Below are 25,685 nucleotides of genomic sequence, written 5' to 3' on the forward strand. Positions count from 1 at the left end.
CTCTCTCTCTCTCTCTCTCTCTCTCTCTCTCTCTCTCTCTCTCTCTCTCTCTCTCTCTCTCTCTCTCTCTCTCTCTCTCTCTCTCTCTCTCTCTCTCTCTCTCTCTCTCTCTCTCGGCCTGTAGTGGTTAACTTATGATAGACTGCCTTTATCAAAGAAGATCAAAAACAATCCCCAAGGACCAGATAAGAGAGAATGCTAGCTGAGGTCTTGGAAATGGGATAAAACAAGCCTCAAAATGTCGCCTTTCCCCCCCATAACTAGCACAAGAGCTGATGTAGCACAGTACCAATGAGATTAAGCTGTGCATCTTGTCTCCAGCTGAAAGAATACCGGTTAACGCACCAGATTTGGTCTCGAAGACCCGAGTCTGAGCTCTCACTTAGCAGTGGCATTTACTGGGTGAGTCTTTCTTTCTCCCTTAGCCTGGCTTTCCTTGCAGTGTTGTTATGAAATTAAAATGGAAGAAGGATGAGCTTCCTTACAGGACGGCAGGATAAAAGTGGGAGAGTTTGGATCTCTCCATAACTATCCATGGCAGTTAATGTCATGTATATAGGCAATCAACCGTAGTTCTTCCAGAGGGAAATTTATTTATTTAATTAATTAGATTTATAGTCCGCTCTCCCTACAAGCAGGATCAGAGCAGACAATAGCAAAGAGCATAAAGAAAAACATGGTAAAATAATAACAACAAAGAGCATAGATTTAAAACATGCTAGCTTAAAATAGAATAACATCAAATAATACAGTTAATTGAAACAGTCTGTTAAAGCAGCAATGCATGCGTTGCACAACCTGTTAGACATCACCAGAACCTGTGGGATAGAGTGGACAGCTACAAGACGAACAGCAGAGCCAGGGGGCAATGCCACCTGTGGCAGGACTAGGATTGCCATTCCCCCGCCCGGGACAGGGGATCCCCTGATCCCACCTTTCCACCCCCCCATGCCCACTTACCTGACCAGTGGAGGGGGCGCTCACTGGGGCACCCCCTCCCTGGGTGGCACGGTGCACCCTTGAGCAGGGGACGTGCTCCTGTGCTGCGAGAGCCTCTCGCTGCCTCCGCTGTGGCCCGCTCTTGTTCGGTGCACAGGGGCCTCAGTGGGGAGAGCAGGTGGTGGCAGCAAGAGCAAGCCACTCCACTATCGCAGCCCGCTCTTCTTCAGCACACAGGAGCCATGGTGGGGAGAGCAGGCGGTGGTAGCAAGAGCAGGCCACTCTCCCCACCACCGCTGCCCACTTGCGCATGCCGCTGCCCACTTGCACGCACCGCAGTCACGGTGCACCGAATAAGAGTGGGCTGCGGGCAAGAGCAGCCTGTGCCAGCTGCGACAAGGGCCCCCTTTGACCCGGGGTGCCCTTTGACCCCACATGATGACAGCACTCCCAGAAGTGACATCATCACATGAGCCGGGAGCACAAGAGAGAGAAGGTGGACGCCGGGGTAAGTAGTGGCTCCCAATCCTCCGCCAAGAGACTCTGGGGACCTGAGGATCCCCCATCGAGGGACTCCAAGTCCCTGGCAACCCTAGGCAGGACGCCAATTTGATGGTTCATCCGCCTCATCAAACATATGCCTGGTGGAACATCTCTGTCTTACAGGCACGGCGGAAAGATAGCAGATCCTGCTGGTCCCGCCGGGTTTCCACAGACAGCGTGTTCCACGAGGTTGATGCTAGGGCCAAAAAGCCCTGGCCCTGGTTGAGGCAAGGTGAACCTCCTTGGGACCGGGGATCCCCAGTAAATGTTTGTCTGCTGAACAGAGCACCCTCCGGGAAACATACGGTGAGAGGTGATCCCGAACGTCTCTCTCCCCAACTCCTGGCTCTTCAAAATATGGACATTTCCATCTTACGCACGGTGTCATGCGGTAACTGCAAATCCTTCGTTGTTTGGCCAATACCCTTTATTGATTTTTTGGTTGTAAAGTAAATTTTTCCTACGCATCTTCCCTGACATCATTTCCTGCAGTTTATGAAATCAGATTTTGAATCGGGGATGGGTTGGCTTCTCTTTGCCTGTGGCTTCCGTCATTGGGGTAGGGAGAAGTGAAAGGACCGAACGCTTCAGAGCAACGTGATGGGCAGCTCTGTGTAGAAATCTGATGAGGTCTATTTGTGTTGCTGTCAACTGCCTGGGATTGTGGCAACTGAACAAACAGCCATAAAGGGAAGGTGGAGGTATACCTGTTGATGCAATTAAATAAAGATAAGGAAGTCAGTCATTTGTAGGCCAACTTGCTCTTATTTTCCATGGTGTATGGATGGAGCCCTGCCTTTTGGAGGTGAGAAAGCATTTTGGTTATTCCAAAGGACAAAACATTTCACAAAAGAGGAGTTTTTAAAAGCATTCTCTGAAATTTCCAAATTTTTTATGGGTAAAGTTGGAAAAAGAGACCTTGCGGTGAGTTGGAGGAGTGATTTTTTTTCCCCTGGAGATTTCCAAGTCTTGTTCCTTAATCGAATCAATCACTTATAAGATAGGAGCTCTGGGTGCCTCTCTGACTCGTGACGGGTGAAGCATTCGCCAACTGTACTGGCATAAAACTGGAGCAAACTTCCAACCCATTAGAGAAAAGAATCAGTCTTCCAAAGGATCTCTATAAACAGTAAAGACTGAACAACGTGAAGTATGTTTTACAGTGCAATCCTAAGAACAGTTACTCCAGTCTAAGATTATTGATTTCAATGAGCTTAGACTGGATTAACCTTCTTTAGGATTGCACTGTTATTATGTTAGAGGTCAAGTGCAAGCTTGGTGTGAAGTAGGGTTGCCAGCTCCAAGCTGGGAAATTCCTGGAAATCTAGGGGGTGAAACCTGGAGAAAGTGGGGTTTCGGGAGGGAAAGGACCTTGGCATGGCATAATTCCATAGAGTCCACCCCCTAAAGTAGCCATTTTCTCCAGGTGAACTGATCTCTGTGCCCTGGAGACCAGTTGTAATTCCAGGAGATCTCCAGCCACTACCTGGAAGCTGGCAACCCTAGTGTGAAGGCGACTTAACCTTATAGGCACGGTAACCATTGAGCCCAGTTCCTTGTTCCTGATCTTAAAGTGTGTCCCCTGTGGAACGCTCTTACAATGACACCCTTGCTGGTTTTCTCCTCCGTCTGGCAGTGTGAGCTACAGTTTTGCATTCCCCACGCTGCCAAATGCTGTCTAACAGGATGCACTCAAAATCACGACGGTGTAATTGATTCTCTGCCACGGCATTCAGCTCAGCTGATGAATGGAGATGAGAACGACAGGGAAGGGTCTCTGGGGGACAGTGAGATCTTGAGTGTGTGTCTGGGCCTCTTGTACCTGCATAGTGAAGCTCAGGCCCTCTGTGCCTCCCCGAGGAGTACGTCTGCCCCTTTTTCTGCTGCTGATGTTGCCCAAGAGCTCCAATTCTGTCTGCTATGGGTTTCTAAAATCATACCTTGCCTATGAATTCAAATATATGTGTTGGTTCAATGTAGGTTTCCCATTACCCCGCCGGGGGCAGGGGATCCCCTGCTCCCACCTCCTCACCTTCACCCCACTTACCTGGACACTTCCCTGGACACCCCCGTGCCCCACTGCAGCACACTCCTGTGCCCCACAATGGGCCGTTTCGGGCTGAATTGGGCCCGTGGGGGGATTCAGCCCTTTGCTGAGTGCGGGAGCACTCCTAGAATGCCCTGTGACCCGTGTGATGACGTCACTTCCCAGAAGTGATGTCCTCACGCACGCTGGAAGCAGAAAAACGCAACAGCCTCCAAGGGGTAATTTCCAGGTTCCCAGTCGCCCACCGGGGGACTCAAGGGACCCGGCAACTTTAGTTCAACTCCATATGGTTTCTTTATTATGGGCATGAGTAGGGCTTGGGAACGGCGATATTCTTTTAGATGTTTTCTTAGATGTACGGGTTTTAATGTTTGTATTCTTCTATGGGTTTTAATGTTTGTATTCTTCTATGGGTTTTTTATGTTTGTATTTTGCTATGGTATTGGTTTTTAATGTCTGTTTCTTTTTAATATTGCATTGTTGATTTTGCTGTTTGTACTTTATATGGATGTTGTAAACCACCTCGGGCGCCATACGTAGTGGAGAGGTGGCATATAAGTTTGTTTGTTTGTTTATGTCATGTACAGTCTGCCTTTCTCACTGAGGGCCAAGCTACAAGTGACGAATGAAGTGGTTTTGCCCTCCACTTGCGCTCCACTGATCCACTTGCCGTTCAAGTGTCATTCGTCACTTGTAGCTTGGCCCTGAGACTCAAAGCGGATGACATAGTGTGAGATTAGCACAGTCAACAGATAGTACACAAGGCAACATAGTGGTGAAGTCTCTGGTCCTTAATTTGTTAGTGAAGCATCTGAGGGCCAAGCTACACATGACGAATGACACTTGAACAGCAAGTGTATTTCTCCCTGTTCACTTGCCCTCCACTCAATCCACTTGCTGTTCAAGTGTCATTCGTCATGTGTAGCTTGGCCCTCTTTGAGATCAGCTCTCTATAATACAGCCCTGTTATCTGAATAAAAGCCTTTTTTGAATACTTCAGTTTTGCATCATTTGCAGAAAGCCGGGAAAGTGGGAGCTCTCTGACTTCCTCAGGCAGGAGATGAATAAAATAAAATAAAGAAATAAATATGAATATTATACACACTGTGGGCCAAGCTACAAGTGACGAATGACACTTGAATGGCAAGTGGATTGAGTGGAGGGCAAGTGAACAGGGAGAAATACACTTGCCGTTCAAGTGTCATTCGTCACTTGTAGCTTGGCCCTGTTTCAAAAAGAGCCCGGGTCATCAATGAGAGTTGCAGTTGGCACACTGGTTTAGCAGTAGAGAAAGGGGATGAATGTGAAGCTTTGGTAGTGTACTCCTGAAAAATGCTCCTCTCTGGCTCTAGCCATGCTTCAAAAAGCATGTGATTGGTTTTCACAGCCGTTTAAGTGTCGTCTAGTTTTTAGATTTCAGTAATCTGCTTAAAGCTAGTAAGTTAAGTTAAGAAGCAGTTACGAGGTAGAGCAAGTGAGAAAGATGTCTGTGTGAGACTAGGTTATACATCCCCGTTGAAAGCAATGCAGAAAGTTTATTGTTTAGAACATTTTAAAAAATTAAAAAGAAAGCAGTGCTAAAGTGTTATCCCAGTACACATCTGGGATGCCAAAGGTCTCAGGTTCAATGCTCAGCATATCTAGTTAAAAGGACCAAATAGAAGGTGATGTGAAAGATCTCCGCGGGAGAACTTGGAGAGCAGGGCCGTGTGTCATCGCATGGAAAACGCGAAATATCGCGTTTTCTTGCGCGAGTTTTGCGCGAGGTCACGCAAAACTCGCGTGAGAAAACGCGATATTTCACGTTTTCCGCGCGATGACGTGCGACAACGCTCAACGTTTCGGATTGCAGAGGGCCGTCTGGAATCGGCCCAGCTGGAGATCCAGTTTGGTGTAGTGGTTAAGAGTGGCAGGACTCTAATCGGGAGAGCCAGGTTTGATTCCTCACTCCTCCACTTGAAGCCAGCTGGGTGACCTTGGGCCAGTCACAGCTCTCTCGGAGCTCTCTCAGCCCCACCCACCTCACAGGGTGTTTGTTGTGGGGATAATAGTAACATACTTTGTAAACCGCTCTGAGTGTGTGTTAAGTTGTCCTGAAGGGCGGTATATAAATCGAATGTTGTTGTTGTTATTTCCCATTTTAACTCCTGCTTAAGGCGATAGTGGTATGAGCAGTAGCAGAGAGAGAGAGAGTTTGAGTAAATGGGACTGACTGTGATGGATGAACGGTCTGATTCCGTATAAGGCTGCATCACGTGTTTGTGGAGCTCCACATTCTGAGTTGGAGGTGTGATTTCTTCTTGTGGTTCCTGAGCTGGCAAATCGGCAGTGTCGTTATAGAATCATATGGTTGGAAGGGACCTCCAGGGTCATCTAGCCCAACCCCCTGCACAATGCAGGGAATTCACAACTACCTCCCCCCCCCCCCTGCACACCCCCAGTGACTCTTGCTCCATGCCCAGAAGGTGGCAAAACACCATCAGGATGTTCCCTGGGGAAAATTGCTTCCTGACCCCCAAGGTGGCAATTGGCATTACCCTGGTCATGTAAGAAGGGGCCACGAGAACTAAGCACTGATGTAACCCTTCCTGCCCGCCCTCCCATGATCTGCCCAGGTTCACAGAATCCGCATTGCTGTCAGAGGGCCATCTAGCTTCTGTTGAAAAGTCTCCAAAGGAGAGGCCACCCCCTCCCGAGGAAGCCTGTTCCACTGAGGCAGGGCCAGATCTAGGGTTGCCGGCACCCAGGGCAACCCAAGTCTGGCATTCTTCCTGCGCACACGTGCAGTGCACACGCGCTCCCGGCACTGCATGATGACATCACTCCTGTGACGCCATCATGCAGAGCCCAGGGGCATGCTGCCCGTCCCAGCACATGGTGCGCAGTGGAGCTGGTGGCAGCAGCGCGGGTGGCTGAGCAGAGGACTGGAAGGCCGCCCAGGCCGTTCACCTGCCCCACTGATGGGGCGGCCGGCTTGCCACACGCTCCCTGTTCTGCATGTGCGGTGGGGCAGGTGAACAGCGTGGGTGGCCTCCCAGCCCTCTGCTCAGCTGCCCGCGCTGCCACCACCAGCTCCGGCACGCTCCTGGCTGGCAGCCATGCCTGGCGCCCCCTCTTTGGCGGTGCCGGGGGCATGCTACCCACCCACCCCCCATTGATCGGCCCTGCGCTGAGGAGCCGCTCTGTCAGGAAATTCTTCCTAATGTATAGCCAAAAACTCTTTTGATTTAATTTCAACCCGTTATGTAGGTTTAGACGCCAGACTTATGGGAGCAAATTGTTCTGGGTGCTGTAGTGGTTAGAGTGTTGGGCTATGATCTGAGAGACCCAGATGTGAATCCTCACTCTGCTGTGGAAGCTCACTAAGTGACCTAGGACCAGTCATACAGCATATCCTACCTCACAGGGTTGTTGTGAGGACAAAACGGAGACGAATATTGTAATACAAACCTCTTTGGATCTCTGTGGGGGAGAAAGGAGGGGTATAAATGAACTAACTAACTAAACAGATCGATATGTATTTCAAATATGATGGCACAGCCTGATCTGGGAGGACGGGTTGCTACTGAGTCTGTGAACTAAGGCCCCCAACTTCTCCCCAAAGTCCATTTCCGTTAGCATCACTGCAGCAAGTGATGCAGCTGCGAAAGCTGACCCACAGAGCTCCTTCGCTGAGCTGAAATAGCCTCTTGCCGAGAGCCTGTTTTCTCCGAAGGCATCAATAGGGTATTAACAGTTCTCTCGGCAACAAAAGAGTCCAGGGTCTCGTACCCTTTGATCTTTCCTTTCAATTCTAGCTTCTTTTTTTTAAAGTACTCCTTCAAAAGTAAATCACTTCTAAAGCACTTCCGCAGAGCAAAAGATTAGGCTGGAATCACTGCGAAGATTATACCTAGGCTGGCTGAAGAAGCCGGATGATTTCCTCTGATGTGGAGGCTAACCTTCCCTTTCCCTCTGTGTGTGTGTATATATATATATATAAAATGGGAGTTCTCGTTTGTTTATGTTTGGAGTCAAGCTGTCTTTATTAAAATGCAAACATTAAAACCAAAAAAATGCTCAAAATCGGCCACCGGACACGCTGCCAATTGAGACGTTAAAACATTGGTTTGCGTCCAGTGTTTGGTTTCCATTCATGGAACGTACTTCTGTCAGCACAACGGAACTTTTCTGCCTCCCAAAACGGTTCCTTGATACCAGGAATAGCATTTTGGGAAGATCAGTGGGCCCGCAGCTGGAGAGAAGTGTCAGAAAAGTCCCGCTGACTGAATTGCCTTGTCTTAACGGAAAATGTATTCTGGGTCCAGCCTTTTATTCTGATTTATTTAACTAATGTCACACTGTTCAGGGATGTACGTGCAAAGCACGAAAGCCAGGTCCCTGCTCTGAGACGGAAACTATATTTTGAGCTGCTATAGCATTGTGGTTAAGTGGTTGGGCTGCAAGTCAGCACTCTGTTGGTTTGACTCCCACCACTGCCATGAGTTCAGCAGGCGGCCTTGGGTATGCCACTCCTCTCAGCTGAGCTCTCAGCTGTGTTGCGGGGATAATAATGACATTGAATTTGTTCAGTGCTCAGAATGGGGCATTAATCTGTCTAGAAAAGCAGTATATAAGCACAGTTATTCTTTGAGAGCTGCTGTAGAATAGCAATTAATAATAATATTTGATTTATATACCCCCCTTCAGGTTGACTTAACACCCACTGAGAGCAGTTTACAAAGTATGTTCCCCACAACAGCAAACACCCTGTGAGGTGGGTGGGGCTGAGAGAGCTCCGAGGGACCTGCGACTGACCCAAGGTCACCCAGCTGGCTTCAAGGGGAGGAGTGGGGAATCAAACCCGGCTCTCCAGATTAGAGTCCTGCCGCTCTTAAGTGACTGACCCAAGGTCACCCAGCTGGCTTCAAGTGGAGGAGTAGGGAATCAAACCCAGTTCTCCAGATTAGAGTCCCACACTATTAACCACTACACCAAACTGGCTCTTAAGTGGTTGGGCTGTGAAGCAGCACTCTGCTGGTTCGAATCTCAGTTCTGAAATGAGCTCAGCAGGTGGCCTTGGATAAGTCACTCCTCTCAGCCCCAGCTCCCCAGCTGTATTGTGGGGATAATAATAACACTGACTTTGTTCACCACTCTGAGTGGGCCCTAATCTGTCCAGAAAGGCAGTATATAAGCACAATTATTATATAATCACAGGCCATTCCACATGTTTTTAAAGGGACGGCCCACTCACTGAACGCTGATGGCTTTCCCCTTGACTCCAGACGTCTCTGTTTTCAAAATGGTTGCAGGCTGCTTGGCTTCTGGTTTTTTGGCGCCTTTTCTGGGAGTGCACTGTCCCACGGTTCCAAAAAGGAGCTGAAAAAATGGAAACCAAACAGCTTGCAACCGTTTTGAAAACTGAGACGTCTGGAGTCGAAGGGAAAAGCCGCCAGCGTTCAGCGAGTGAGCCGTCCCTTTAAGGACATGTGGAAAGGCACAGTTATTATTTGAGGGGGGAGGATTGCAGTAGAGGATAACAAGGACCAAATGCAACCTGTAAATGTTGTTTCTTATTTTCCGGTATGCGTATGAGGTAGTGTGTGGCAATTCAGGACCTACACATAACATAGACAATAAAATGAGATTTTAAAAAGTGTAAATAGCAAAGCAGGTGTCTGTGGAATTGTTCTCCAGCATACCTGAAGTACTGCCTATTCCCATATGAACTTACCTGTCCACTCTGGTCATCTTTGGGGGCCCTGTTTCGAGTGCCCCTACCTTCTGAAGCTACGTGGGTGGCAACCTGAGAAAGGGCCTTCTTGGTTATGGCACCACGATTATGGAATTCCCTCCCAGGGAGATTTGCCAGCAGGTAGACACTTTTGCTTTGTCTGGCATCTCCTGTGACCCTCGTTGACCTTCTACCCATTCATATTTATTCATACCGTCTTTAAATGAACCCAGCGTTCCAAAACCGGGAAGTATCTTTTGTAATAATCCTACTTAACGCTCTTAAAAGCAATGGCAAGTTCAATGGTTTCCCACAAAAGGGAGTCTTAATTTCTCAACCAGTAATACGACTAGCTCTAGCCAGATCAATACCATTCCTGGAAGTTCTAAAACAACCTGTTTTAGCCAACTGTGTGCTCTAAGAAAACTTTGATTCAGACAGACAATAGAGTTTGTGTGTTTGTCAGGAACTTCCTACATCCTGTAATGTTTTTTAGCAAGCTCAATTGAAAAGCTGTGGTTTCAGAACCTGCAAGGTCCCAAGCCCTTACTTAAAATAATAGAAATACGTGACAAGAGCAGCTCAGTCTAGACTGAATGTAAGACTCCTACTAGAACAGCATATGGAGCAGAGGTCCATCAGTGGTTATTAGCCACAAGGTATAGATTAGGGGTGCCAGACCCCCGGTGGGGGCAGGGGATCTCCTGCCCTCACCCCCACACCCCGCCCCCACTTACCTGGCCAGTGGGGGGGCACGCACCCTCCGTGCACGCTCCCCTGCGGAGCTGCTTACTCCCGTGGATTGGTCCCGTTTTGAGCCGCTTCAGAGCACAGGAGCGCTCCTACATGCTGCAGCGTCCCAAAACAGGCCCAATCCGCGCCAAAATGGCCATGGATCAGGCCCGTTTTGGCATGGATTGGACCCATTTTGGGACGCTGCGGCACACAGGAGCACTCCCTCGCTTCACAGCAGCTCAAAATGATCCCCGATCTGGGCCCAAATGGGGCTGTTTTGAGGCACTGTGGAGTGCAGGAGTGCTCCTGCGCTCCACAGCACCTCAAAACGAGCCCGATCCATGGGCATGTTTTGGGCTGCTGTGGAGTGCAGGAGCGTTCCTGCACTCCACAGTAGCCCCCAACGTGAGCCCCTGCAGAGCTTGAGGGGGGCTGGCAACCCTAATATAGATGGAACTCTCTGTCTAGGGCAGTGAGGCTCTGTAGTCTTGGTGTTTGGGGGGGGGCAATCAGTGGGAGGGCTTCTAGTGTCCCTTCCCCACTGGCAGACCTCCTGAGGACACCTGGGGGGGGTGGCCACTGTCTGACACAGAGTGTTGTACTGGAGGGGTCATTGGCCTGATCCAACATGGCCTCTCTTATGTTCTTAGCAGCCATCCTACTAGAAGAACAGCATCTTTTTCTAATTGTGGTGCAACCTGTCCAAAACAGCTGCATGGCCTGATTTGCCCTTTTGGAAAGCATGCCACATGCCAGTGTAGTTTGTATGGCTCCTTTGCAGGGCTCAAAGCACATTTTAAGGGAAACTTTGCAATACACAATCTCAGTCTCTCTCTACAGGAGACATCTGACATGTGAAGAACACGTATCGGGAGATGCAGTGGTAGCCAAGAAGGGTAGTTTTAAAAGACAGAGCCGGCGGCAGGGCAAAGGCTTTGCTATATGCTGGAGCTGTGTGAAGGGGCTGTGAAATGCCTGAAGGGAAACCTCAGCCTGTTACAACCTCTCCAGCTCCAAGCCCAGCTCTGGAAGGCAGCTCCAGCCCATTTCCTTTCCTCGCTGCCCTCTGGTTGCCATCCCACACAGTTTTAGACAGGAGAGGTGAAATTGGCAGAACCTTCGTGGAGGCGAAGATGAAATTAACAAACCCTCTGAGGAGTGATCTCCACCCACATTGTCTTTTTAAACTACGCTTCCCAGCTAACATATAGTCTCACTACGAACACGCGCCGAGATGTCTCATGTAGAGAGACTCTCTGAGTTATACCAGGAAGCTCCTATTTAAAACTATCGTTAGGCTAGATTGCAAAGAGCTGACTGGACCTCCAGATCAGCAAGAAGGACAAACATTCCATCTAAGATCCATAAAGTACTGTGGCTTAAACCTACCACGTTGCTCAGCAATGCTTGAAACTGTTTGCCAGCCTAATGGCAGAAAAAAATTCTTAATCCACAGTATTGTGTGTGGCATTATGTCACTTCTAGTAAAAAAGGGGGTGGTTGACATTGGATAGCTCTAGGAATTGCAGAAACTCTGTGGTTTTACCATAGAGTTTCCAGCAATTCCTAGAACCACTTATCTCACTTCTGTTTTTTTCCCCAGAAGTGATGTGACACTGGAGCTGGTGTCATGGCCGCCATATCCCCACCTACAACCCTCCTATAGCCCTGACCTAGACTATAGGATTGTGCCAGTTCTATCATTGTGACTCTCAGTCTTAAATAGGACATTATTGGAAGAGTGAACTGAGAGGCTAATATGGAAGATGATGTCCTTGGTTCAATCCAGAAAGAGCTTCCAATTATATCAGCTTCTTTGTTGAACTGAAGAATGAGCCTCGACACCCATTTTTACACATTTACCCAAATCTTGTAATAGTCTGAAGTTTAGCATAGCATCCCAAGTGCACATTGACCTTTGTTTTGGCAAAAATAATTGTAAAACTGTACAGTAAGTATTTATTCAGAGGGTGATACAGTCCTGCTGAACAAATATGTAACCCCACAAATATTGATAAAGATACTTGAAATGTCAGTAAGGGGGAAGAGAACCTGCATTTAGCAGTACGGTTGCCGACTTTGAGTTGTGTAGTCATCATTCAGTGGAACGAGGAACCAGCTGGTTACATGGACTCTGTTGTAAGCACCCACCATCTCTCTCTTGCGCTTGAACTAGAGATGCGTGCCTGTGAAGTTTGCATGAGGAGATCTGTCATTTCCATATGGTGGGCATCCCCCAGATTGCTGGTTTATTTTGAAGGGGAAAGGAGCCAAACCCCTACGTAAGCTAAATAATTGAACTGTTTTCTCAGTTTCTTGCCCCTGGATAAAACAGGTTTCTCTTTTTTTCTGTAGGTGTCAGGGATTCCTCATGAATGCAGTATCATCTTGGCCATTGAATCCGAACGTGAGAAATGCTTGGGATACGCGGAGTTGGATAACCAGACTTCAGGCAAGTTTTCTTCACTTTCATTTGTCTTGGTTATATCTTGATCTTTTGTAGCTGTATGGGTGTCTAAATCACTGGACGGTTTTTAGATGTTTGAAGAGGACTGATGAGGTATTTCATGTGTGTGTGTGTGTGTCTATATATAGACACACACACACACACATATATATATATGGTAAAAAAGGGGGAGATTGACATTGAGTAGCTCTAGGAATTGCAGAAACTCTATGGTTTTACCATAGAGTTTCCAGCAATTCCTAGGACTACTTATCTCACTTCTGTTTTTTTCCCCTAGAAATGATGTGACACTGGAGCTGGTGTCATGGCCCCCATATTCCCACCCCACACGGCTTTTTTTCAGCCGGAACTCAGTGGAACTGAGTTGCGGCATCTCTTGAAAATACGTGTCTGGTAACCCCACCCCCTGATCTCCAGACAGAGATCAGTTCTCCTCATTTCCCTCTTGGCTTCACCACCTCTTTTCTCAGAAACTCTTGAGAGTTCCACCACCTCTTTTCCCAGAAAAAAAGCACTCTGTGTGTGTGTGTGTGTGTGTGTGTGTGTAGACAGACAGACAGACAGATAGATCAGGAGCTGAAATATGAGAATAAAGAAGTAATTACATGATGCATTGTTTATGAATCTTCTGGCCGGGGGCAGAGACATGGGGGGCAGCTATCAGTAATGGCATGAAATCTCTTCTGGGAAAACCCAGCAATAACATTGTACATCTGTAGGACTCACCAGAAGTTTTCCCAGAAGCAATCTCAAGTCACTCTAGGAATTGCCAAAAACTCTGTGGTTTTACCATAAAGTATCTGGCGACTCCTAGAGTAGACTGACATCATTTCCAGGTTTTCCCAGAAGCGACATCACTCCATTGTCAACGACTGTAAAAAAAGTTATCCTGCTGGCCACTGGAATGTCAGCCGGCATATGGAAACCCTAGTCCTCCCTGAACCAGGCAGGCTACTAGCCTGAGCAGGGCTCTGAAGTTCTTTTGTAACTCATGCTTTATTTATGTGGTTCCATTTTCGCTTTCTGTGCTTTTGGTGTTGCAAGAGGTTTTGCACCGTCTCTTACCACAGCTCCTTTCCCCGTCAGAATAAAGTCAGATCTCTTTCATAGTGGTTTTTTCTCTGTGGCTTTGAAGAACTGAGTGGGGTTCATCTCTGAATGACGTTTGGTTAGCTGGTTTTGTCTGGAAAGATACTTGGTTCTGGATAAGATGGGTCTGCCCGCTGTGATACCTTCTGTTTTGTTCTGTTTAATTTTCCGCAACCCGGTCCCTGGACCTGCAATTTTTGCTTGCGTATTTTTGATGGTTATTGGGAAGCTATTGCTGTGTTCCGTAACGGTGAGAACATCTTAAATTTCTGCTTTAAGTTGATCAGCCGTTCCAATTTACATTCCAGCCGTTCCAATTTACCAGGGACAATTCTTATTCTATGGAAGGTATTCCAGGTAAATTCCTATCCCTGTTTTATCCCAGTGTTGCCTTTGAGGGAGATTATTTATTTAATTTATACCCCACTTTTCTCCCCAGTGGAACCCAAAGCGGCTCCCATCATTCTCCTCTCTTCCATTTCATGCTCACAGCAACCCTGTGAGGTAGGTTAAGTTGAGTGTGTGTCACTGGCCCAAAATCGCCCAGCAAGCTTCCCTTTTAAAGCTGGGATTCAAACCTCCCAGATCCTAGTCCGATGCTATCACGCTGCTTCTCAGCGTGGGGATGCTTTTCAGTTTTCCAATGAGTTGCTAGATCAGTCTTTAGAGGGTCTCTCAGAGTTAAATCTCTGAGAGTGTGGTAGAGCATGAATCTCGTCTGTAGTGCATAGCCATTTAAATTCATGCACAATGCATGTTGCAGCACCACGCAGCGCACAACCTGCCATTTCTCATGAGGTGCAGGCGCTTTCTGAGTTGTTGATAGATGACAGTGTGTTCCCAGCATCTCTTATAACCTAACAATGCCTTATTTGCTTTTTAAAACTGACCTGGGCAGGCTGTTTGCAGAGGAAATGAATGCAGCCTGCTGGAGACAGCGTGGAGCCTTCAGTGGGGCGGGCAGTCATATTTCATATGGGGATGGGCTTATTGCAAGCACGTTGCTGTTTCTCTCATGGGGAGGGAGTATGGCTTTTAGCGGCTTCGTCTGTGAGCCTTGGTCCACAGTTTCTCTGCAAAGACCCTCTGGAAATTTCCCCTGCATGCATCTGAGCTTCCATGTTTCAGTTCTTGTGGTGATGCTGCGATTGGCTGCATTCCTCACTGAGATTTAGAAAAGTGAGTTACTGATCGGCTTTGGCCACTGCTTGACAAACCAGATGGTTAGTCGGCTATGTTCTGAGCTTCGTTGGGCTACTGTTTGGGGCCGGAAACAGAAGTATCTCTGCAAATGGGAAGTCTGAATTAAAATTTAGGCTGAATTCTTTGAAGACACAGGTATACCTGTCTATTGATAGCAGGTTGCCAAGTCTGCGTTGGGAAATTCCTGGAGATTTGGGGGTGGAGCCTAGAGAAGTAGGGTTTGGGTAGGGGTGGGGCCTTAGTGGGGTATATTGCCATAGACTCCACCCTCCAAAATAGCCATTGTCTCCAGGGGAACTGAGCTCTGTCACCTGAAGATCAGTCGTAATTCTGGGAGATCTCCAGCCACCACCTGGAGGCTGGCAACCCTAAGTGTTGCCAGGCCGAACCTGGCAAGTGGCAGAAGGACTGAGGGCAGGGAAATGGGCGGTGCTATGTTGCCAATGTTTCCATATCACTTCCAGGTGCAAGCTGAAAGTGACAAGGTAGCTCTAGGAATTGTCAGAAACTCTATGGTAAAGCCATAGAATTTCCAGCAATTCCTAAAGCTACGTTTGTCATGTCCAGGTTGTACCTGTAAGTGTCATAGTGACATCAGTGATGTTGCTGATTTTTAATAGCAGTGGAAACACAGTCTATCAGCAGAAGGGAGACCTACCACCATAGCAGGAGGCCTTGTAGGCTTAGCTGCATCACTTATTTTGTGTGACTCTGTGTTGCCAATTCAGAGTTGGGAAATTCATGGAGATGGGGCTGGAGCCTGGGGAGGATGTAGGGTTACTGGTCTCTGCTCTTCCTCCAAGGGACTGAGGATACAAATGTGATGGATTTCTTAGCTCTCTGAGCTTTATACATGTGCTGGTGGGGGCATAGATCCCCTGCTTCCAACCTCCTCACCTGATCGTCAGTGGAAAAGCCGTGGCAGTGGGCCTCCTGAGGCGCACTCCTGGCACAGTGCAACAGTGTCACTCCCAAATTGGCCCGGCCTGAAGCCAGGGAGCACTCCTGAGGCCCGCATAATGATGTTACTCCTAGAAGTAGCATAAGCTTTCGAGAACCACAGCTCTCTATCAGATGCAACTTTATTGTAGCATAAGCTTTCGAGAACCACAGCTTTCTTTGTCAGATGCAACTTGATTGTAGCATAAGCTTTCGAGAACCACAGATCTCTTTGTCAGATGCATCGTCAGACCACAGCTGTTCTGTCTGAAATGTGTGTTTTCCCATGTGGACGAATTCTTTTTTTTGCATAAACGAGCATTCAGGCAGGTGACAACACTGCCTGCAAACTGCAGTAGTACAGTCCGGATGTGGCTTTCTTACCTTCATGAGAACAATAATAACAACATTCAATTTATATACCACCCTTCAGGACAACTTAATGCCCACTCAGAGCAGTTTACAAAGTATGTTATTATCCCCACAACAAATCACCTTGTGATGTGGGTGGGGCTGAGAGAGCTCTGAGAGAGCTGTGAGTGACCCAAGGTCACCCAGCTGGCTTCAAGTGGAGGAGTGAGGAATCAAACCCGGTTCTCCAGATTAGAGTCCTGTGCTCTTAATCAGTACACCAAACTGGCTTTCCAAACAAGGCTCTTGAATGTAGCTGTGGCCACCACAGGTGTCAGTCCCAGGTGCTGACATCCTTAAACCCAGAATTTTTCAGATCCCGAAATGGAGGCACCTGGTTGTGCATGAGCCCCAGATATGAACTCCATACAACTTATGTAAGGTTAGGTTCAACAGGTATGTTTAACTTGCCTTCCCCATGTGCCCCTTCCGACTCACCGAACTCGTTTTAGTGACAAAAGAAGGCTTAAGAACCATCACAGATCTTGCACGCAGGGTAAACAAACAGCCCCGTTGGCTGGCTTTGCCCAACGCTTTCTCTCTGCTTCTCTGAGGCATTTATTTCTTTTCTCTGCCAGGGTCTGTAAGATGATTTGCAAGTGTAGTGGTTCAGTAACCATTGTGCAGACGTGCATGCTGGCTGTCTTGCAAGCTATGCTTTGCACATACGGAGTGAATTCCACCCCCTCTTCCCCTGTGCTGATCCCGTTTCCTGCTACGCATAGCCTCATGCTAGTCATTGCTAACCAGTCTTTGCAAACCTTAGTTTGTTGTAGGTTTGCAAGTCTCAGAAATGAAGGGACCAGGTTAAGGCTAGCTATAATAATAGCAGCAGCAGCAGCAACATTCCATTTATATACCACACTTCAGGACAACTTAACACCCACTCCGATCGGTTTACAAAGTGTGTTGTTATTATCCCCCACAACAAGCACCCTGTGAGGTGGGTGGGGCTGAGAGAGCTCTGAGAGCGCTGTGATTGACCCAAGGTCACCCAGCTGGCCTCAAACAGAGGAGTGGGGAATCAAACCCAGTTCTCCAGACACCTGGGCCGATTCCACATGAAGCCGGGACATTGCGGAACGTTGCGGATCATGCTGGAAAAAATGCGGAAGACTGCGTTTTCTCGCACAAAACTCACGTGACGTCGCGCAAAACTCGTGCAAGAAAACGTGATCTTCCGTGGTTTTTTCTGGCATGATCCGCAGTGTTTTCTGCGTCAATAAGGTAGCTGGGGTCAAGATGGCAGGTGCAGGAGTGCAAATGCGCTTCACTGTAAGTCAATTTGGACCTCAAACGGGCCTGTTTAGGGCCCAAATCGACCTGTGGCAAAGCACGGGAGTGCTCTCAGGGCAGCGCGATGGTGTCAGTGATGTCGTCGTGCCGCCCCAAGAGCGTGCCTGGGAGGCCCGTTCCTGCGCTTTCCTCCCCTGCTGGTCAGGTAAGTGGAGGTGGCAGGGTGGAAGGTGAAAGCCGGGATCCCCTGCCCCCACCGAGGGAATAGGATCCATAGGTCTCCCCCCTAGCTGGGAGGGTGAAGGGACCTGGCAACCCTAAACTGATCCCTGCGGTCTGAAAATCAGTTGTAATTCTGGAAGATCTCCGGCCCCTACATGGAGATTGGCCAGAAGGAGAAGGCAGAAAACCCTTCCATGCAAAATAAAACAAGCAACTCTTTAGGCGATATGCAGATTTGCTAATGCCCCCCGGACATCCTGTTGTTGAGGAGAGGGGAAGGGAATAAATGTTAAGATAAATGGAGCAATCCATTACCCTTGAGTTATTAAATGAATATATATAGAGAGAAGTCCAACGTAATCAGTGCAAACTGAAAAGAACATTAGATTTCGGAGCCCCTTATCTATTTGCATTGATTAAAGGGGATTAATCTGTTTGGACATGTTAGATTGAGCTGGCGGAGAGTCATTAATCAAGGCCTGCCCACCTAGCACCTCATCCATCATGCCTTTACCGCCGGACACGGATTATAAAATGCCATTTCCTGCGTTGGAGTAATCATGCTCGGCTGTGGTTGGTGGCTTCTGACAGCAGCTGCAAGATCATTGGTTCAGCTCAGTTCATTCTTTGCAGTAGTTAACGTAGTTAAGAGTGAAGGAACTGGTTTGAAATCACTGTTATTGACCTCCAAACAAACACATCTTTCTGCCTCTGCCCAGGGTCTTGTTTGGATGTGGCAGAGCTAGGAGAGAAATCAGCAGGGGGCCCACAAAGCTCAGAGGGTCAAGAAATTCATCACATTTGTATCCTGAGTTCCTTGGAGGAAAGGCAGAGGGCAACAGATGTGGTCCCCTCTTGCATATTTTATCTGCCTAATGGTTGCCAGCTCTGGCTTGGGAAATACCAGGAGATTTGGGGGAGGGCCAGTTTGATGTAGTGGTTAAGAGCGGCAGGACTCTAATCTGGAGAGCCAGGTATGATTCCCCACTCCTCCGCTTGAAGCCAGCTGGGTGATTTTGGGTCAGTCACAGTTCTTTGGAGCTCTCTCAGCCCTGCTCACCTCACAGGGATCATTGTGAGGATAATAACAACAACAACAACAACCATCAATAACAACATACTTTGTAAACCACTCTGAGTGGGCATTAAGTTGTCCTGAAGGGCGGTACATAAATCAAATGTTGTTTTTCTTGTTGTGATAGAGTTGCTGACACCATCCTTGCTCCGTTTTCCCCTAGGGTTGCCAGGTGTCTGGTTTTCCACTGGACAGTTTGGTTTTTTATCATATTGTCCAGGGAAAAAGTGGTTAAAATACCAGATGTATAAATGTCGGGTATTTTTTACCTGGGGGAGGAACGGCTGGCCACAGACCTGTTTGGTGTAGCGGTTAAGAATACGGGACTCTAATCTGGAGAGCTGGGTTTGATTCCTCACTCCTCTACTTGAAGCCAGCTGGGTGACCTTGGGCCAGTCACAGCTCTCTCAGAGCTCTCTCAGCCCCACCCACCTCACAGGGTGATTGTTGTTGTGGGGATAATAATGACATACTTTGTAAACTGCTCTGAGTGGGTGTTGTCATCCTGAAGGACGATATATAAATTGAATGTTGTTGTTGTTATTATTATTATTCCTGCACCACATCCATCCCCTCCCCCCTGCTGGAGGCACACCTCAGCAAGCGGCTGCCTCCCCTCCTCACTCACCGGGGCACCTCCTGGGAGTGGCAGGCTGCTTGCCCAGGTGGCGCTGCCTGGGAGTGGCTGGCTGTTAGTATGCTCGACAGTGGGATGGCATGATGACATCTCTACCAGATGTCATCATGCCATCCCACATGCCATCCCAATGGCTACTGTTTTTTAAGAAGTGAGTGCTACCACCACCCTCCTCGGGATTGGATATTTCTCCCGACCCCATCTGGTATATCTGTTTTCCCCTCCTGCTACTACACAGAGAGAACAAGTGCAGAGGCGGGAGGTTGTGTTTGCAGTCTCCAGGCTGCTGGGCTCTGCCCCCCCCCACTCCACCCAAGAGGTCTATCAATGCACGGACAGGCCATCTGTAAATTTAATACAGTCCCTATCAAGCAGAAAAGAGCCATCGGATGTAATCGTGGCCCTCTGGAGACTAACCGAGTTGTAAAAAATAGATATATTGCAAGGACACGAATGCCCTGTCAACCACTGAAGGGGATGCTGATTCGTCTGCTCCTCAGATTTTGAACAAAGCCCTGAATCTTCCAGCTTCTCATAACAGAAGTCGCTCTGCTCTTGATTCTTCAGCCTGAGAGACGTTTAATCCCTCCAGCATATTTATAGGGTAGCAGCAGGTTTCGGAAAGCCATTTGCAGTGGGTCAAGGGGCTTTCTGCACAGATTGCAAACGTGGCTAGGAATCGAAGTGGTGAAAGTCCTTCTGCCACTTTTGGAGGACATGTGGTAGAAAGAAATTCAGAGGCCCTTTGCTGCCAGAGAGCTCTCACCCAAAATGATGGTTGGATCAGCGCCTGGACTGGAACTGATATGGTGCAGTGGTTAAAATGTTGGACACAGACGTGGGAGACCCAGAAAAAAAAGCCCCCAACCCTCTTGTCATGAAACTCACTGGGTGGCCCTCTTTCTCGCTTTCTCTCAGTTTAACCCGCTTTGCAGGATTGTCGCGATGACAAAGTAAAAAGAACTTTGTGCCTCACCCCAAGCTAGTTGGCAGAAGGGCAAGAAAAAAATGTATAATTAGATTCAAGGTTTGGGTCAATCCCAAACTTTCTTTTCATCATTTAACTTCAGGCTGTGAAAACAGTTGATGAAAAGATACGATTTTTAAGGGAACTGATGCGCAAGGTTTTTCAAAACTGAATTCATTCGCTGAAGGCACGTCTGCGGGATGATATGGTGACAGCACAGTTTATCATATATGGTGTTTCATAGTCTGTAGGGGAATCCCGATTGGTCGGCTCAACAACACGGCCAATCGGAATGCAGCTGTACGGAGCCTTGCTACAAAAGCCTTTTTGCTTGAAGCTCCCAGTACATTACACTCACTAGGGCTAATCTCAATTGTGCCAGGTGGATGCAACGGTGTCCCTTCCAGATGTGACATCATCATGCTCAGCAGCGGGCAAATTTGGGCCCCTGTGAAGCACAGGAGCATGTCTGCTGCCATGTGTGATGATGATGTCACTTGAGGAAGTAACGTCATCGTGCCCGGCCGGAGCACACCCACTGTGCACTGGCCTGGGAGGTTTTTTGCCTCCTGGGCCTGTTCCCTGTGCTTTTCCCCCTGCCGGCCAGGTGAGTGGCGGTGGAGGGCAGTGAGCGGGGGTCCCCTGCCTCCCCCGGGGGACTGGCAGTTCTACTATGAGAAGGGCATCTAGTAACAGTTGATGAGATTCCTTAGCTTCCAGAAATAATTATTCCTTTATGGTTGCCCTTCTTTCTCTTCCTACTTTTAGTCTGTGTGGGAAACTCAAAGCAACATCATGGAATGACTACACACCCTTCTTTGTGGATCTTCCCTGGCTGTGAACAGCTGCAAGAAGTTGTTGGGTACCTTCCATAGCATGCACAAGTGAAGTCCCACTGGATCAGACCAATGATCCTTCCAACCCAACAGGGACGAGTCACATAGCCAGGAAAGCCTGCAAGCAGGGCCTGCTGGTAGCAGCCCATGCCTGCTGACTGTTCTTCGGCATCCGACGATCTGAACCCAGGTGCACCCTATTCAGCTATTAGGGCTTGGCCAGAGATAGACCTGACTTCCATACATTTTATTTATCTATTTACTTCATTTTTATTCCACCTTTTCCTATTTACGTCATTCTCCCTCTATTTTGAAAGGAGAGGAGAGCCAGTTTGGTGTGAGAGCCAGTTTGGTATAGTGGTTAAGAGTGGCAGGACTCTAATCTGGAGAGCCAGGTTTTATCCCCCCACCAACTCCTCTGCTTGAAGCCAGCTGGGTGACCTTGGGTCAGTCACAGCTCTTTCAGAGCTCTCTCAGCCCCACCCACCTCACAGGGTGATTGTCGTGAGGATAAAAATAACACACTTTGTAAACCGTTCTGAGTGCGCGTTAACTTGTCTTAAGGGGTGGTATATGAATCGAATGTTGTTGTTGTTGTTATTTTATCCTCACAACAACCCTGTGAGGTAGATTAAACTGAGAGGGTGTGACTGACCCAAGGCCTCCCAGCGAGTTTCCATGGCAGGGTGGAGATTTGGGTTTCCCAGAACTTGCAATGACACTCTAACCACTAAAGGAGCCCTGACTCTCAAAAGCTCCTACCCAGGAAATCTGGTTGGTCTTTAAGGTGCTGCTGGACCCATCTCTTTCTCTTCTACTACTGACCAACACAGCTACCTACCTGGAGCTGTACTTTTTATGTTATATTTTTGTCCAGTTTTGGTTCTCTGCGTTTTACTGTTGGTTTGTAGACTTGTCTATGCCAGATTATATTTTTGATGCGTTTAATGTAATTTATAGGCACAATGCATGATGCTGAGTATCGCTTTACCGTTAATCGGTTCCCATTCTAATCATTCCTTTAAACACCCACATGGTCTTTGGGACCAGTTGTAGCCAATCTGTCATGCTAGAGTCTGCAAGGAGAAAATATTCCTTCGCTTCGAGCCCCCGCCCCAAACACAGCACAGCACTGTCACAGTGTCAACCTACATGTATATCAATCAATCAATCAATCAATCAATCAATCAATCAATCAATCAATCAATCAATCAATCAATCAATCAATCAATCAATCAAAATACTACTCAAATCAAATGTAAAGGTGTGCATATTTGTGTGGATGGTCAGCCTACAAATTCTGCTTACATATTCTTAATACTGATTGTACTAATCTCACACTGTGTAATCCGCCTTGAGTCTCAGTGAGAAAGATGAACTATAAATGACATAGACCAATAAAATTCCAGAACCGAGGCACTGGGATCCTCATATCAGAGGAGGAGGCAATGTGATAAAGAGGGAAGAACATCTGTGGTTACTTGGAGTAGAAAACTGCCAAACCAAGGGTGCCTTGAGTGCATGGACACCTTAACTGAGCATACCTGAACACTAACAATAGTAGAGAGTCTCTCTACACAAGACACCTCTACGCATGTTCATCAAGTGTAGGGAGACACAATGTTAGCTGGGAAGCCTAGTTTAAAAAGACAGAGCCTGTGGAAATCGCTCCTCAGAGGGATTGTTAATTTCATCTTCGCCTCCCCAAAGCCTCTTTCAGTTCCACCTCTCCTGTCTAAAACTGTGTGGGATCACAACCAGAGGGCAGCGAGGAATGGAAATGGTCTGGAGCTGCCTCCCAGAGCTTGGCTTGGACCTGGAGAGGTTATAAGGGGCTGAAGTTTCCCTTCTGGCATTTCACAGCCCCTTCACACAGCTCCAGTGTATAGCAAAGCCTTTCCCCTGCCTCCAGCTCTGTCCTTTTAAACTACCCTTCCCAGCTAACATTGCATCTCCCAACACATGTTTTTCACATGTTAGATGACTCGTGTAGAGAGACTCAGAGAAAATGCCCTCTTTAGAATTCTGTCTTTATTAACTAAAACATTTGCAACTAGTGGAAATGAAAAGAACCCTGATGAGCTGAGAGGGAAAATACAGAAGGCTGGAGATCGTAGCTGTCAACATTGCCTTTGCCAAATACCTCTCTGACTTTACCTCAGAATTAGACACATGAAATTAACTCAAAAATATCCACCCCAAAAGAACTTTCATTTTCTTATGGGAGGCGGACAGAACGGGGGCTCTTTGTTCCTCCTTGGGAATGGTGCCCTGAAGTTCCACCACTGAAGAAGAGCATACTAGTGCTGCAAAGGAGCCCCGTCGCACAGAGTGATAAGCTGCAGTACTGCAGCCCAAGCTCTGCACACGACCTGAGTTCGATCCTGGTGGAAGCCGGGTTCACGTAGCCGGTTCAAGGTTGACTCAGCCTTCCATCCTTCCGAGGTCGGTAAAATAAGTACCCAATTTCCTGGGGGTAAAGTGTAGATGACTGGGGAAGGCAATGGCAAACCACCCCGTAACAAAAAGTCTGCCAAGAAAACGTCGTGATGTGACGTCCCCCCCAAGGGAATGACTCGGTGCTTACCTTATACTAGTGCTGAAAACGAATGAAGAGCCTGAAGAGAAGACTCAACCAGCTCGAAGCCCGGGGAAGATCCAAGGAGGCGAATGAGCTCAGAACAAGCAAAAAATTAGGATGCAAAACTGACTTCCAGATTAGTCAACTTTATTTAGATAGGCATATGTATGATCTATGCAAACGACACACAGACCTCAGGCACTCTTTCCGCGCGGCCCTTGTGCCCAATGGGTGTCGGCCAACTCCTTAATGTCAGATTTGATTCTTTTTCGTTGCATTCTAATTTTTTATTTTTAGGCCTGGGGCAGAAATCTAGGATCTGGGATTTTATTCTCAGGGTGGTCTGAGCAGCATTTAAAAAAACCTCTCCTCTTTCTTTGATTTCCACATTTGTGCTATCAGGAATTTAGCTGCCATCAACAGGAGTGCTATCAGTTCTTTTCTAATAGTTGGTATTGTGTGACTATTCCAGAAATTTAACAGTATCGCTTTAGGTTTATGTGGAATAGTGTTACCGATTATAGACTCTATCCTTTCTATGCCCCCCCCCCCCCCAAAACATGAATTTTTACACCATCACAAAGTGGAAGAATAAAATCTGGGACATGGTGGCTATGGAGAAAATATCAGACCAATTAATAACAAATAAAGTCACACTAGTAGCACTTTACCACATGGATTTCGCTGACGTATGCTTTAGCTTTGTGACCAAAGAGGCAAAGAAGCCCGCTTTTCCTGTTATTACTTGCAAGTAGAAGTTTGCTCTTCCACAGATTAGCTCACAAGGATGCCCACTGAACAGCATGGAAGACGCGTGTCATTTAAAACTCCTAAGGACAGACCGGACCGAAGAAAGAGGGAACCTACCTACCATCCCCATACATACATACATACATATATACATAAACATTCGAAGAAGTATATGGACTTTGTATTCTGCTAACATCTATACAATACTTATCATTTGGTTAGATGTTTTTATTGTTTGAATGTTGACTGTTTATCCTGTTTTATTAAGTTGATTGTTTAGGAAGTTAAAATTAGACATAAAAAGTTACCGAAAAAAAACCCTTTCTCCTCTGCTGGCTACCTACAATGCACAGGGCAGGAGCATAATGAGAAATGAGGACTGAGAGATGTGCTTGGGAGCACTGGGGGGCAGAGACTGGAAAATGCGCATTTTGTGTTGCTGTGATTTGGGACATGCCTAGTGTGTCACATGATGCTGTGATGCCACTTTCAGGTATTCAACTGGAAGTGGCATAGGGTTGCCATCCTCCAGGTAGTGGCTGGAGATCTACCGGAATTGCAACTGGTCTCCAGGCCACAGAGATCAGTTCACCTGGAGAAAATGGCTACTTTGGGGGGTGGACTCTATGGAATTATGCCATGCCAAGGTCCTTTCCCTCCCCAAACCCCACTTTCTCCAGGTTTCACCCCCCAGATCTCCAGGAATTTCCCACCTTGGAGCTGGCAACCCTAAAGTGGCGGCATGGTGTTACATTACTTTGGTTCTCCCCCCGCCCCCCATCTTTGCTCCCACTGCTCCATCGAGCGGCAGTGGGAGCCCTACCTGGGACAAAGTTTCTTAAGAGGATGCTCTCAGTTGGTCTTGAAGATCTCAAGGATATGTATGCATCAATTATTATTATTATTATTATTATTATTATTATTATTATTATTATTTATGTCATTTATAGTCTGCCTTTCTCACTGAGACTCAAAGTGGATTACACAGTGTGGGATTAGTACAATCGGCATCAAGGACATTTCCATAAACAGTGCCGTAGGGTAAATAAACACAATTTTACAAATAGCATTAGTAAGAATCCAATACAGAGTTGAAAAAATGCTAAAAGAGAACACAAGCAATTCTAGGGCTGACCTTTGACCACATGAAGCACAAGTAGCTCATAGGAGCACATATTTAAGACAACAGGTAGTACATAAGGCAACATGGTAGTGAAGTCTATGGTCCTTAACATCTGAGAAGCCCCTCCCTACAATAAAAATGCCTTTTTGAATAATTTGGTTTTTACAGA

At 47.4% G+C, this 25,685-nt stretch overlaps 1 protein-coding gene across 1 annotated transcript in view; it reads left to right on the plus strand.

Annotated features, from left to right (window-relative positions):
* The window catches only part of LOC129337975 (vasoactive intestinal polypeptide receptor-like), a 156,724-nt gene that overhangs the window by 24,180 nt on the left and 106,859 nt on the right, over positions 1 to 25,685 (plus strand). Inside the window, exon 2 of the mRNA XM_054992007.1 lies at positions 12,336 to 12,432. Coding sequence (XP_054847982.1) covers positions 12,336 to 12,432 — 97 coding nt within the window. The remainder of the gene's footprint in view (positions 1 to 12,335; positions 12,433 to 25,685) is intronic.

The sequence above is a fragment of the Eublepharis macularius genome, chromosome 11, assembly GCF_028583425.1.
Source record: "Eublepharis macularius isolate TG4126 chromosome 11, MPM_Emac_v1.0, whole genome shotgun sequence".
In the NCBI taxonomy this organism is placed as follows: Eukaryota; Metazoa; Chordata; class Lepidosauria; order Squamata; family Eublepharidae; genus Eublepharis; species Eublepharis macularius.